The following is a 15,178-nucleotide window of genomic DNA, read 5'->3' on the forward strand; positions in this document are numbered from 1 at the left end:
CCAGCTATCTTGGACTTACTATGAGAGAAGGAGGTTATATCACATTAGTGGTTCTCAAGCAGCAGGTACTGAGCCAGCCAAATCCACCCAGACTCACTGCTGCCCAAACCCCCAGGCATGCTCCCTCCCAACCACACCATCTGGGAGCTAACTCATCCTTAGAGGCAGTCCCAATGCTGTGCACTGGGCCATTCTGAGCAGTAGTAGAATTGTGTGATAGTCTATGAGGACATTTTCAGGCATGCGTAAAGAACCATGGTTTTTTGGTAGGAAGAGGATCAGAAAGGGAAGTGGGTCCTTTGACAACCTGAAGTTTTTAGGTACATATCGAAAGCATTTCTGTGTCATTGAAATTTCCCACCCTTCGCCATTTCATTGTCATTGCAGGTCTTGTAGACAACACACCCCGCTCCTGCCACTGATCCAACCCCCAACATTTCCGTGCATGAGCTGGTAATGCAAAGTGCCTGATAATGACCGTGAACTGAAGGTCCATGCTTTCCATTACCACAGGTGTACAACGCCGGCCCCAGCACGCTTCCGGCATCGTCTGTCACCATCTCTCTCCCCAACCGACTGTCGCCTGGTGGCGCAGAGATGTTTCACGTCCAGGACATGGTGGTGAGTAATCTGTGGCTGTCACCATTGCTTTACGTTTTGTCTTCCACTCGCTGTCCCTGACCGTGATGCACGCTGGAGGGCCCAGAAAAATGGAGCCCATTTGGAGGCACGTTCTGGGGCAGGTAGGGCACCTGTGGTCACTTAACTTTGTCCAGTGAGCCAATTGCATTAATACTATAGAAGACAGCCTTTGGGGATGTGGGAGGGGTGGCTAGGCATGAGCCCATGTGGTAGGCCTATCTGTGTGAATGTCTGTAGTCTTGTGTGTGTGTGTGTACACGTACGTATGTGGGTGTATTTCTCTGAGAAGATCCCCACCATTCAATATTCTCAAAAGGGTTCTGATGCTTACAGGATGATGGCCAAGTGCATCAACATGGATTGAAATTGAAGTTCTTGCACAGACTATGCCAGTCTTCCTGGTCTTGATTTGGTTGGAGACCCTCTTGTCTCCAGGAAGCTTACTAAAGCATGTGTGATCATTGTCACCTCTCGGGTGTTCTCCTTGGCCTCCAGGATATCACTCTCCCGGTGTCACCTTACTCCTCATCTCCCCAGCTTCCTATATCCTGCCCCCGGTGTCTGCAGTCTTGCCCAGATTAGTGGTTTTCAATCCCATCTGTGATGTCACCAAACCTCTCCTGCCAAGATCAGTCCCATGAATTTCAGACTCTGACAGTTGACTGCCTCCAGCCTGTTTCACGCCAGGTGACTATAGCAGGGGTCTCGGTTGTCTCCTAAGCAGAGTCCCTGATGGTACCCTTCCAAACCTGTTCCTCCTGTCAGTCTTGCTTGCCTCAGAAAATGCCACTCTGCCTTGCCTTTGCTCGGGTCAGAACCATGGGGCCCTCCCTCTTGCTTCTGTTCTTCCCATACGCTGCAACAAGCTTCCAGCAAGCCTGAGGTCGCCGGCTTCACAACAAATTCACAAAGTTACCACTTTTCACCCCTCCACTGCCAGAGCCCTGGGCCTGGGCACCCTCCCTGGTATCCCTGCTTCTGCCCATGCCCAGTCACAGTCTGCCAGCAGAACAGTCCTCCAAGAGCCAAAGTCAGGCCCCTCTTCTTAAAACCTGCCTATGTCTTGTCTTCTCTCTACATTCTTCCAGCTGGCCCCACAGTCTGCCCCCAGCCTTCTCCATCCTCCTGCTTTAATCATCTTCTCTCCTTCTTCTCCTCCCCCTCTGGACACGCTGCCTCCTAGCTGTTCCTGCAGCGTGGATTATTGACAAGGACCTAGGAGCATTGCTGTCTGAGTGAGACATCCTCCCCTGCCTAGCATAGACACCTCTGAGCCCAGAACCCAAGTACACATGAGGCCCTCAGGATGCTGCCTCTGGGAGCATTGTGTGATGCTGACCATGGCGTCTGGCATTGGTGTCCTCCCGGGTAACATGAACTGTAAAATCTTTCTGAGCCACTTGCTTGCTGACTTGCGCACCTTGTGATCTCCCATTCATGTTCTCTGGTCAGTGGGCTTTACTGAACCAGCAGAGGAAAAGTTTCTGGTATTTTGTAGCAAGGTTGTGAAGTTAACAAACCATGTGCACACCCGTCTACCCTCTTAGACTGTGCTGATCAGACTGCCTAGCGAGCCTTCTCCCTGATGGTGTTGAGATGTTGTACAGCTGTAAGAGCTATGCAGAGCTGGAGAGAGATTGTAGACCCATAGGCAGAGTTACTCATTGGCCAAAACAGAGCATTGCAGTTGTTTGGATTTTGAAGCTCTCTCAGAGCCAAGCACACCCTGCATTCCTCTTTTGCTGCCCCTCAGGCCTGGGCAGAGCCAGTGGGGCTGGGGAATGGAGGAGACAGGGGGAGACTGGAAGCACCTTCCAGTAGAACTGGCCTGGGCAGAAGAGTTTTTGGAGTGGGTTTCCCGGACATTGACATCCCTGGTCTGTTCGCCAAGCTCAGTGGACCACAGTGCATCTGAGGGCTGGGAGCTGGCTGTGTTCCATTTTCAGAAGCAAGCCAGCACCTGAGCACACTCACTGGGTCGGATGTGGCTGAGAGCTCATGGCATTCTTCCCTGGGTCCTCTGGCACTTTGAATGGAGCCAGGCTTCCTTTTGGGGGTTTGGATGGTTGACACAACTCACTCCTTACAAGAGAAACAAACACTCATTCTTTGTTGCACTAGGGGATGACCTTATTAGGGTGGCTGGCGCAGTCTCACCCAACCCCTGCTCACAGCTGCTATCCTTCCCCAGCCTGCAACAGGGACCATGGCCAGCTGGCTGAAGCCAGGGACAGGTTATAGGCCTGGAAGGAGGGCCCGTATGCCGTTCCTCCTCACATGCCATGGGTCCCCCAGGTGGTTTCTCTCCCTGTAACAGTGCCCTTGGCATTCACCGGGCCTGTAGCCATCAGGATGCTGGGCAAGGTAGAGGCTTGCTGCTCTTGTGGGCCCCGGGCTGCCTCCCGCCCACAGGCCTCAGTCTGGCATAGTTTGTTGCTCTAGAATTCAGTAAGAAGTCTCTGGGCTATCCTAGGCATTCCTGAACAGAACCTGCTGACTTCACGTCTCAACAAAAGGCCTTCTCTGCTTGCCTGAAGGGTTTCCGGGGGGTCCAGGTGCCTGTGCAGATGGCGTGGGGGAGATTGCATAAGGGAGATTTTTGCAGGGAGCCTAGCTCCATGCTCCCAGCCTTGGTTTGTGCTTGGCTTTCCTTGAAGCTGATTCTCCAAGTACCTTGGCTTCATTTACTGTTTTATCTAGAAACGCGGCCATGGTGGCAAGTGGACTGCCACTGTGGGAAGAATATGAGCTTCTACTGGATCCTACAATACAGAAAAATGCACAAGCCATGGTGGTCCTGTTGTCTACCAGGATAGCCATAACATAGCACAGAGCCAGGTAGGAGAAGCGATTGACCTTGCCAGTACTATGAGATTTCAAAAACCCAGGGAAATGGAGTTAAAATGCAAGCTCAGGGGAGGTGCGTGTTGTGGTATGGCAAGTTAAGCTGCTGCGCAATGCCTGCATGCCACATCAGGATGCTTCGGGTTGAGTCTCACCTCCACTTCTGATCCAGCTTCCTGTTAATGCACACCCCTGGGAGGGAGCTGATGGTGGCTCAAGTACTTGGGTCCCTGCCACCCGCATGGGAGACTCAGAATGAGTTCCTGATTCTGGGCCAGGGATAAAGCTTTGAAGCCAGGATTGTGCTCTAGGTCTCCCAAATGGGTGCCAGGGACCCACTTGGTTGAGCCATCACTGCTTCTTCCCAGGCCCTGTATTGGCAGGAAGCTGTAGTCAGGCGCTGGAGCCAGGAATCAAAGCCAAGCACTCTGATGTGGGCTGCGGGCATCTGAACACTCAAGTCAGTGCTCACTGTGCTGCAAAAGAATTTCAAACCCAAGCATATGAGGGATCTTCAAAAACTTAATAGAAAATGGCATTGTAAAACAAAGAAATTATGCATGGATTTCAAAATGTTTGGCACCAAAATAAAATTATCCTAAAATTCAATTCCTCAAAGACTTTTAAAATACCCTCTTGCATTTCAATAGTATTATTACCAATGACAAGTCATTCATTTTTTTCTAATAAATTTATTTTATTTTTGATGATGTTTACATAGCTAAGAAGGTTGCATGCCCTTGTGGACCACATGGGTGGGGAGGATTAAGGAATGGGGGGAAGTGGAGAGGAAAGAGGAGGGGGCCGCTTCTAGCAGCCCAACCACGTAAATACCCAGGGATGGGGAATGGCCACTTGATGTTTCCCAGGGTCCCCAGTGTGGAGCATGTTCCAAAGGCACTGCTTAGGTGGTTTTAATAGTTCTAAGTTGCTGTTCATTTCATTGCTACAAGGTTGGGGAAATGCTTCCAAGGTCAGTTGGGTGACATAGTCCACCTTAGAGTCTCCACTCACTTAAATACTACTCGCTGTCAAAGTTTGACCAGGAGACCTGTATAATTTGTTCTGTCCTCCATGGTACTAGATGTCCTCTGCAAGCCTCAATGAATTGGTTGTCATGTCCTCCAGGTGCATCTTGGCATGCCATCTGCCGCACAAGCTTCAACAACAAGTTCTGACACATGCACTCCACAGTCAGACCACAGAGCCTGTGACTGTCCCCATGGTTGGAGTTTGAGTCCAGTGGTCCAGTTGGGGGGGGGGTCCCTAAAAAGAACCTTACCAGAGATGACCCCAGACCTGATTCCTGTGTGTGCCAGCCGGTGTGAGATCTGACTCAGTCCATCATCCACGTCATTCTACACACAACTGGTGGTTGTAGTCACCCGGTCAGTTCTGTCCCCAGCCCCATCTCATTTGCAAACCAATGGATGCTGCAGTTCAGCCCATCCCTGCCCACCACCCACTTGGCCCTCATGCACGCCAATGAGAACTACAACCTAATCAGACACCCCCCAGACACCCTCACCAGGCCTGTTCCCAGTCCCGGTTCCTGCACATGCCAGTGTGCAGCAGACTGGGCCATTTATCCTGCATCCCATTAAGCTCTCGTTCACGTCAGTGGGTTTTGGAGCCAGGCTCAGCCTGACCAACCCCACTATCCAGCCCACACACATGCCAGCAGGTACCACTGTCTGTCCAGCAGATCCTCCCAAGCCCTGGTTCCCATGCTTACTGGTGGGAGCTGCAACCTATCAGGGAAGTGCCCTTTTGCACTCACTCCCAGCTCCAGATCTTGACCTTTCCAGATGTTTCTATGGTCCAGCTTGACAGGACATGCCCCTCCCCACCTAGTCTTCCTACCTGCTAGCTGATGCTGCAAAGCCCAAGCAGCCTGGACTTACTCTGACTCATGCATGCACTTGTGAATATGGTTGCTTAGCCCAGCCTGGATTTCCCCTAACACAGCTCATATGTAGGCCAACAGGAGCTGGCCCTGCCCAGCCTGGTCTGCCCCCAGTCCCAGCTTTCATACTCACCAGCAGGAACAATGACCCCGCAAATGAGTCCTTGCAACCCCGCTACCTGGCTCACCACCCCTGAGTCTTACATATGCTGCTGGGAGCTGTGGCCTAGTCTGGCATGCCTTGCCTCACTTTGGCATTCACCTACAGATGCTATAACCTGGCTTGGCTTGGCCTGTCCCCAGTCCCAACTCATGTTGGTGGGTGCTGCAGCCTAGTCCAACCCAGCCAGTCCCCAGTCCCAACCTAATGTGAACTGATGGGCGTTGCAGCCCAATCCAGAAATCCTGTACCCTGTCCTGGTTCTTTAATCTTCCAGCGAGTGTTATGAACTGGTCAAGCCTGGCCTGCCCCCAGATATGACCCACACATATAGCAGCAGGCACTGTAATCTGGCCTGGTTTGGGATGCTCCCAGACTTGGTTCTTGCATATATCCTGACAGAAGAATTCCCCAAGGTTTTCTGTCAGATTACCTCTAAGTCGCATATTTTTTGCACACCAGCGGGTTCTTGGCCAAACCTGACTTGGCCCACCTCCTGTCCCGGCAGGTACAGTGGCCTTGCCCAACTAGCCCACACCCATCTGGCTCTTACTGTTAGATGCTACAGCCTAACCCTGCCTGGCCCACCCCCAGATCCAGCTCTCGCTTGATTGAGCTGGTGCAGAAATCTAGCCCAACCTGTCCTGGCTCTTATGAAATGATGGTTAATGCTAAATTTGTGTTAACTATACCAGTGTGCCAGCATAGTTGCCTGTCTGTCTGTCTATCTATAAGAGCCACTCTGGCTCTTATGAACACGAGTGGGTGCTGGAGCCTAGCTCAGTCTTACACACTCCAGACCCAGTCCATAGCTCTGCCAAGGAGTGCTATAGCTGTGTCCAGCCCAGTTCTTCAGCCTCGTTCCATCTGTTGCACTCACTAATAGTAACCACAGCCCAGCCACAGCATCCCCTTAGCTTTCTGACCAAGCCCGCTCCCAGCCACAGAACTTGAACCTGCCATGGTTGCTCCAACCCAGCCCAGCTTAACCCATCACCCAGCTTACCCTTTACCTTTGATGCTGCAGTCTAGCCTGGCCCGGCCCACCCCAGTCTCAACTTTCACTGTTAGGTGTTACATCCTAGCCCCGCCCAGCCTGCCTCCATCCTTGGCTTTCTCGCAAACCATTGTGTTACCCTGGCTCCCATGCGTGCTAATGTGCTATAGTTTGGCCTAGCCCTGCAGAGCCAACTCACTGCCAACAAGTGAAGCATCCCTGCCTGGCCTGACCAACACCCAGCCAATTCACATGTCCACCAGTGGGAGCTACAGCCCACCAAAGGAGTTCTTCAAGTTCCCCTAGCATGCCCACTCACAGACCCAGATCTCACGCATGCCAGCAGTGCTAGGACTTTACTGGGAAGTCTGCCCCCCAGTGTTGGCCTTTGTGTGTGCAGGTGGATGTTGCAGCCAGGCCCACCCCACACCCAATTTTTGGATGTGCCTACGGCTGCTGCAGCCTGGAAATGCCCTGCCTGTTCCCAACCCCAATACAATACCCGTGAGTATTGGTGAGTTCTATGATTATGCTTAGCTTGGCCTGTCACACTCTCAGCCCTTGAACACAACTGGTATGGTAGGCCCACAAATCCCCCACAGAATCTCCTCCCAGACCCAGCTCTCACACCTACTGGCTAATGTTATTGCCCAGCCTGATGTGGTCTACCCCCTGCCCTGACACTAACTGGTGGGTACATAGTTGAGCCCTACCTGGCAGGCCCCCCCCCCCAGCCAGGCTTTTGTGTGCGCTGATAGGTGGTGGTTGATGCTAACAAGTCCAGCTCAGGACTCCCATGTGGGTGGATGTATTCATCTGTTCCTGAAAGTTCGTCCGATTTCCCTCTCAGCCCCCTCCTTACCTACAAGGGAAGTAGCCATGTTGGTAAAGTTGCCCAGAAGTTACTCCTCACCTATTATATTCTCCCTCAGCATTCCTCCCTCCCACACACCTCCAGACCCACGTCCCTGAGCAATCCACAGCCCCCCATGCCCACGAGCATGCAGATCCCATGCCCAGTACTCTGGCAGTGTGTCATGCCACCCTGAGGCCTTGCCTGCCTGCCTAGGTCACACACACACTTGGACATAGGTCCCTAGACCCCTTCTGCCAGTGTGTCCCCCACATATCTTAAAAATAGATAGATGGATAGATAGATAGACAGGCAGCTAGGCTGGCACATTGGTATAGTTAACACAAATTTAGCATTAACCATCATCTTTCCCAGCAGCGTGACCCTTGCCTAGGTACAGTGCAGCCTAGGCAGTTGCCTACTGCTGGAGAACGAGTCATCCTTGATATATATTGTAAAAACACAGGCTGAGCAAGCTGTTACATGTGAAGCTCAGAAACAAGGCACACTGCTGTCCTAGAAATATATCCTTGCAGGAGACACATCCACAAAACAGGCATAATGCCTTGCCCCGGGAGATGGCAAGGAAATGCCTCATGCCACTGGGCCTCTGAGTCAGGGCTGAGACACAGCGGGAGTTCACCATGGGAACGGGTGAAGAGAACGTTCCAGATAGAGGGCACAGACACTAAGAGGCAGTGTCTGCTGAGGCCAGAGCTAATTCTTCTCTATTCTCCCTGCCTTGCTCTGGAATGTTCCGTGGGCCTCCTTCAGACTACAGAGGATTGGCAAGAGCGCTCGGCTCTTCAATGGCAATGATGGTCCTTGCCATGGGAGCAGGGTGGCAGTTTTTTTTATCCATGCATTCGTTGATTGAACAAATATGAAGGGACTTCCAAGGGTTTGTGGGAAAACAGAATTCTGTTAGGTTTATTTTGGTGCAAAAAAAAAATAATAATGAAAGCCATGGAGATTTTTTTCCCATCACTTGTGTTCATCTGTGAATATGGAAATGGTGTCAGTTTTTTATACCCAATGTATGCCAAGCATCAGGTCACTACCGAGCAGAAAACAGACGCCAAGTCATCGAGTCGGCTGTCATGTAGTTTATATTCTGAGGGAACAGTGACAGTGGCCATTGGGGACAAACGGAGGCCAGGGTAGGGTGGTGCCAAAGGCTGTAGTTGCGGATAGGGTAGCCCGGGAACGGAAGGTGGTGAAGCTGTCCCACAGAAGTGGGTCCTGAGTTTCTTGGGCAGGAACCCATTGCCAAGTCCATGTTTCCTGGGAAACCCCACCCTTGACCTCAGCCCTGCTTGATTTCTCTCCACACCCTGGGATTTTCTCCCTAGACACTGGTAATATGTATTGTATGCGTGTGCGTGGGCACACGCATGCTCACTGGCATTCCCCATGCAGGATGTTCTGCCATAACGTGAATTACTGGTGACTGTGACATGGATATCACAAGCTGGCACGTGTTGCTTGGGAGAAGAGTCCAGGGCTCTGTGACTGAGCCACGTGGGCAGGATCACCACGCCCCTTACAGCTGACATGGTGGAGGTGCCAGGCTGGGCATCTCAGAGGCAGCCACCAGGGTAGAATTGAGCAGCCAGTGCCTGCCAGGAGCACACTGGTTCCCCTGTCTTCGCTCTTGCTTTTGTCTGTAGAGATCCAAGGGGTTTGGTCAGCAGCAGACCTGCTGTTTGAGCCACTGCTTCTGATGGGGGACTTCCAGCCTCAGCGCCCCTATCTGGCAAGAAAGAGCCAGAGAGCCCAACAGTGCTAGGGAGTGAGGGTCATGGGACCCCACCTCCAGGGCTGCAGGAAACACTGTCAAGTTTTCTTCCCAGCACAGCAAACCAGGTTCCAGCAAGTTCTTGCTAAGCCACCCTAGTGCTCTTCAAATCCCACTGTTACGACTATCTTCAATTCTCCAAGCTCTCCTTCCCCTGCCCATACCTCCCCCATCCACTTCTTGCCAGCTCAACTGCGAAACAGTTGCCTCCTTCGCTCCTGGAGAGAAGTTGAGCTATTACTTAATCATTCTCACCCTTGCTTTTCAAAAAGATTAGTGTCACTTTTGATCCTTTGTTCCTGGCTGCGTGGCTCGCCCCATAGTCTGTAAATTCCTAAAAACTCAACAGTGGATGTGAAAGACCACGCCTCTTTATCTACCTCTGCCAAGTACAGACTGCCTTTTCCCAGGTGGCAGGGACCCGGCTTACCACCCGTGAAATCTGGCCCTGGTGATTGCTTCGTGTGGCTCTCAGAAGCATCCCCGGCCCCCAAGTTCCTCTGTCAGAAGCAGCCACAAGGGAGTCACACTGGCCCAAACCACATGGGGTCTGGAGCCCTGCCCACTCTCCAGGGCCCTTGTGCCACGCCTCCCGCCCCCATCCTTACCCCTCATTTGTCTTACTGCCACTCTTGACCGGCCAGGCTGCTGCACACACACTGCATGGGTGTGCAACCTCTTGGCCTTGCCCGTGGCTTCTGCTTTCTCTCCGGCTATGGAAAGTCCATGCATAGCTCAAGACCCAATCCACCTGCCTTCTCTTCCAGCAAAAACTTCCACCTTTAACCCTGCTGCTACCAAGGAAAACCATCCCCCTCAGCTGTTCGTGAAGGTGTGTGCCCCTCTCTTAATCCTAAATTCACCTTCTCAATGAGTCCTCCCTGGCCACTGAACCTGAAGCTTGAAGCTGCAAACCTGCTCACTCTCTGTTCCATGTCCCCTAATAGCAAACTTCATCCCTGTAAACTCTGGCTACAGCAGTTGCGAAAGTATGCTTCTGGGGTCTGGCATTGTGGTGCAGTGGTTTAAGCCACCAGCTGCCATACTGGCACCGCTGGGTATGGGTGTCACTTAGAGATTTGGCTGTTTGGCTTCCCATCCAGCTCCCTGCTAATCCCCATGGGAAGGCAGTGGGAAATGACCCAGGTGATTGGTTCCCTGCCACCCATGTAAGGAACTGGAAGGAAACTCTAAGCTCCCAGCCTCATTCTGGTCCAGCCCACACCATTGTAGCCATTTCAAGGTATGAACTCGTGGGTCAAAGATTGATTCATATATTCTCTTTCTTTCTCTCTCTCTGCCTCTCCCTCCCCCCCGCCTGTCAATTAAATAAACCTTTAAGAAAAAATGAAATGTATGTGTTCTGTCCCCATCCCCGGCTCCCACACCTGTGTGCTCATCTCAGCAGCATCCCCTTATCTCTGCTCGGGTGTGAGGATGAGCCACCGTGGAGCCAAGTTCCTGAAATGGATCAGGATGGGAATTTACATTTTTTTCTCCACAAAAGCCAGGCAGTTACAAGAGGGAAGATGGAAGGTTGAATTCCGGAGCAGGGTTACGTCCCTGGGCTGTGGTTAGTTTAAGCTCAGCCGAGGGAGTAAGCATGTGCGCGTGTATGAGCGTGTGTGCACGTGTGTTGTGAGTACATGTGTGTGAGTGTATACATATGTGTAAGTACATGAGTGTGAGTGTGTGTGTAAGAGAAGGAGAGAGAGAGGGAGAGACCCTGGGCTCACACCCTCTGAAAGGCAGAGTGAGCATGGGCTGCCTGAGGAGCCCCGCCTGCTCCAACAGCTGCTCTTTAACCCTGTGCACACAGAATCAGTCAGGGCCACCGTGTTGTCCCCTGCTGACTGAGGCTGCCCGGGCTGGTGGGGGTGCCTTGGTGGCCTGTGCTCACAGCTGCCATGACATCTGGAAGTGTTAAGGCCTCATGGCTAGCGTGGGGAACAGCTGAAGTGCCAATCTGTCGGTGCCTGGTCTGTTTTCCGGGTCTCCCTGTTTTCCGACTTGATAGCAGCACGTCCTGGAGATGACAGGGTAGCGCCGTGAACCCTCTCTTATACTTTGCACCGAGACAAGGAACCAGCGCTTTGCCAAACGAATGCATTGCTCAGGGCCTGTGTCGTGTCTCGGGAAGGGAAAATCAGCAAATCGTTCCACGTCCGAAACATGTTAGCCAAGGAAGGAAAACATTTTCGACATGCACAGTCAGTGTTCACATAACTTATTTATGTCTCGTCCTTTCACAAAGGAGAATCTGACCACATCTGGAGAAACTGTTCCCCATCTGTATGGCTTTTCCTGTGCTTGAGAAATGGCTGCTGGGGGCGGGGAGGGTCCCGTGTTCCTGTGATAGGAGGAGACCTTATTAGTGCAGTTATCGGGGATTCGTGGCCAACACCTGCAGAAGCCAGATTTGTAGGCTAGATGGCGCTCTCCTGTTCCCCAGGAACCCTGGCTTATTCTGCCTGCCACCCCTGATCAGGTGGCTGCCTCCCTAAGAGGAGGGGCTGGGGCACAGCAGGACCGATTTCAGAGGGAGCCATGAGAAGCCACCCGGAGTGCAAGTTTGCATCTCTGTAGGAGTTTGAAGGTCCCTCTCTATTTTTCTTTCTGGATTGAAGGAGGTTGGGTCATCTTCCACCCTCTTGCTGCCCCTGAGCCATCCCACTCTGCAGGTCTGCAGTGAGCTCCTCCCTCGCATGCCTCCCTGTGCCCTTCTCCCTGGGGAGCCACAGCAACGCCCTCTGTATTTATTGGGTGCTCCCTGTAGCCCTCGAGGCTGGAGGGTCCCCCCAGAGCTGGAGCCTCATGTTTGTTTGTGTGGCTGTGGTGCCCGTGGGGATTTGATCTGTGTGTAAGAACATGTCAGAGCCTCCAACCACACATGAAGGTTGATTGGAGAAAACCAAAATTCATCAGACTGATCCACAAGCAGGCTCTTTTGGCAAAGCAGGTGGGTCTGTGGGGCTCCAGAAGGTTCTTTGACAACCCTGCTCTGTTACCTTTATCCACACGTGTGTGCGTGCACACACACATACACGAGTTGTGTTCTCAGCCTTTGGTTACAACTAGGCGTATTTACCGTAAGCAGCTATGCAAGACCCCTGCAGACTTCTGTGGTCCCCTGTTAATGATGTCATTGTCAGGGAAAGGAGATGGAGTCAGTGCTACTCTCCTCATCCACCCTCTAAGGTTCCTTGGGGCCTACAGCGGGAACGAGACTTGACATGGATGCTGATAAGGAAAGCATTTTTCCTGCATTTATGATGATGAATATTGTGCTCTTGTTTGGAACATGCGCAGAAGCACTCAATGGTCATAGCTACATGATTCGGTATGTTGTAACAGGACGGGTGGGTGTCTGGCTTAGCGGTTGATACACTCGTATCAGGGAACTTGGCTTTGGTTCCCGGTCCTGTCTGACTCCAGTTTCCTGCTAAAGTGTGTGCAGGGAGGCCACGGTGATGGCACAGCTGCTGGATCCTTGCCCCGACATAGAAGACTTGGATTGAGTTCTGTGGCCCTGTCCCAGCCACAGCCATTGTGGACATTTGGGGAATGAACCATAGGCTGGGAGAGTGCTCTTATGTACTCGCTCGCTCTCTCAAATGATTTTTTTAAATAGTTGGTTGTTTTTAATCTGAGAGAAGGATAGACAGAATTGGAGAAGGATTTTCCATCCGCTGGTTTGCTCCCCAAATGGCCACAGTAGCCAGGACTGACCCATTCCAAAGCCAGGAACCATGAGCTTCTGGGTCTCCCACGTGGCTACAGGGGCCTAGGGAGTCGAGTGAACCTCTGCTGCTTTCCCAGCCATAAGCAGAAAGCTGAATAGAGAGTGCAGCACCGGGACTCCATCAGGCACCTATGTGGGCTGCTGGCACTGCAGGGTGGAGGATTGGCATACCGTGCCACTGCACTGGCCCCAAATGAATGAATTTTTTTTGAAGTATAATAGGAAGGACATGATGAAGGTGAAATGTAACTGAATCTCAATCTGTTTTACTATATGCAAACTATGACACATTCGCCTTTGCCCCTGTAGCTGTTGACATTTTAGCTTGACCTCATTCAGCAGTCGGTATCACCTCTCCATCATGTGGCGGACCCCACATTTCAGATATGGTCCTTGCCTCACCCCCACATGCATATTTCAGACCCCAGACTCCTAGAATGAAAGCATGCACAACCACCATGATCCGTGCTCAGCCTCCCGTGGCAGGATAGGGATGAATTGTCTTCCCATGCCTCGGGACTCCTCGGTGGCACCAGTAATTGAATTAGCAGAGTGGACATTTGACACATTCTTGGGGTTTTCAGACGAGGAGGGTGTGAGAAGCCCGAGGACTGGGTGGTAAGTCGGGGGATTGGCCGTGTTTACCCAGTTGCCGTCAGCTGTGCCCCATGTAACACGATACAGCACTGAGACCCAGGGATGTCAAGGAGGACAGAAGGGCATTGGTTAACAGAGACGCGGAGTTAACGCAAAACACATGTAGCTCGCGCGTGACCCCATGTCCCCTTTCATCCTCATGGGGCCAGCAGGCAGCTCTTAGATCAGACTTCACCCCAGAGGCACACAGGGGGCACCTCCAGGCGAGCTCACGGGAGGACACTAGCCATCAGGCGATGGAGAGGCACCACACCATCCAGAGGACAGCCCACAGGGATGCTTGGGGGACCTTCCCATCCCTGGTGTGTGGTCATGAGGTGGGGCCAGAGGATGTCCCTACCACAGACTGTCACAAGTACATGCCCAAGGTGAGGTTGGTTCTTTAGTTTTTGAGACATGGTACTTGCATGGATCAGGTATGAATGTGGCAAAACCATCCCTAGATAACCATTCTCGCTTGCCTACCCCTCTTCTGAGGTTTCCCACATGGGCACATGTCTGCCCAGGCCCATTCTCCCACCTCACTTCCCATTGCTGCTAATGTTGTCATTTATCCGCCTCCGGACCCATGTTGAGCCCTGGGCTCTGCAGCCTCAGTCTGCTGTGTGCTGTCCCAATGCTTTTGCACCTGCTGTTTCTCCCCAGCAGGAGTTCCCTTTCTGCAGCCCCTCCAACCACTACTCTCTTAACTTCCCGGAAGCTCTCTCTATCCCAAAGACCCCCTGGAAGTGCCACCTCCCCTGGGTCAGGAGCACAGATCAAGGCCAACTTCCCAGGGGCAGCAGATAAAATCTGTGATTCTGCAGGAGCCCTCCTCTGAGTACTGGGAAGGGAATCGCAAGGCGGTGGCTGTGTAGCATGGTGCGTGGAGGATGGGGAGGAGCTTAGCACACAGTCAGAGCTTAGCAGTTCATGGCAAGTGATACAACCTCTCAGGCCTCAGCTTGCTCCTGTAAAATGGGATTGAGCAGGAAGGAGCCCAGATGTCACAGTTTGCCTGGTGTGTCCATGTGGTGGACTTCCCAGCCACCCCGGATGTGTCCCAGTTGAAGCGGACGGATTACATGCTCACCCCCATGACTGGTAGAACCCCCCACAAATGGGCGTTGCTGGCCCTAAGAAGGGTGCCGCCATAGCTCTTGGCACCTGCATATGGTGCCTTTAATTCCCATCCAGATCTGAAATCAGTACCCACACGGGGTTATAAGCAGCTAGCATTGGATCTCAGGGTGATTGATGTGCTTGGCACACGAGACTTAGGAAAGCAAGACAAGGACCTCTGCTTGCAGAGTCTTCAGCCCCCAATTAGGGACTATGTGAGTGTGCCCCGATCTCTGGAGACCTGGGCATGCTTGTGCTGTGTCCCTCTCACTCGGCTCTTGAGGGGCCTCGTCTAGCCTCTTCCTCCCCACCACCCCCAGCCACAAAGATGGGCCTGAGCCCAGGCCCTGTGACCAAGTGCTGTCCACCCCTTGGGTTCCCACAGTCCGGTCTTCTGACGCTGTCCCAGGTCACCGCTATCCTTTGGTTTCCAGCTTGTGCAATGCTTCACTGGGGCCAAGGAAGTGGCAGGACTTTA

The 15,178-nt window shown here is 52.5% G+C and overlaps 1 protein-coding gene across 1 annotated transcript in view; it reads left to right on the top strand.

Moving 5' to 3' along the window:
• Window positions 1-15,178, top strand: part of ITGA9 (integrin subunit alpha 9) — a 238,213-nt gene that overhangs the window by 205,421 nt on the left and 17,614 nt on the right. Inside the window, exon 23 of the mRNA XM_058657132.1 lies at window positions 514-621. Coding sequence (XP_058513115.1) covers window positions 514-621 — 108 coding nt within the window. The remainder of the gene's footprint in view (window positions 1-513; window positions 622-15,178) is intronic.

Source organism: Ochotona princeps, chromosome 30, assembly GCF_030435755.1.
Source record: "Ochotona princeps isolate mOchPri1 chromosome 30, mOchPri1.hap1, whole genome shotgun sequence".
In the NCBI taxonomy this organism is placed as follows: domain Eukaryota; kingdom Metazoa; phylum Chordata; class Mammalia; order Lagomorpha; family Ochotonidae; genus Ochotona; species Ochotona princeps.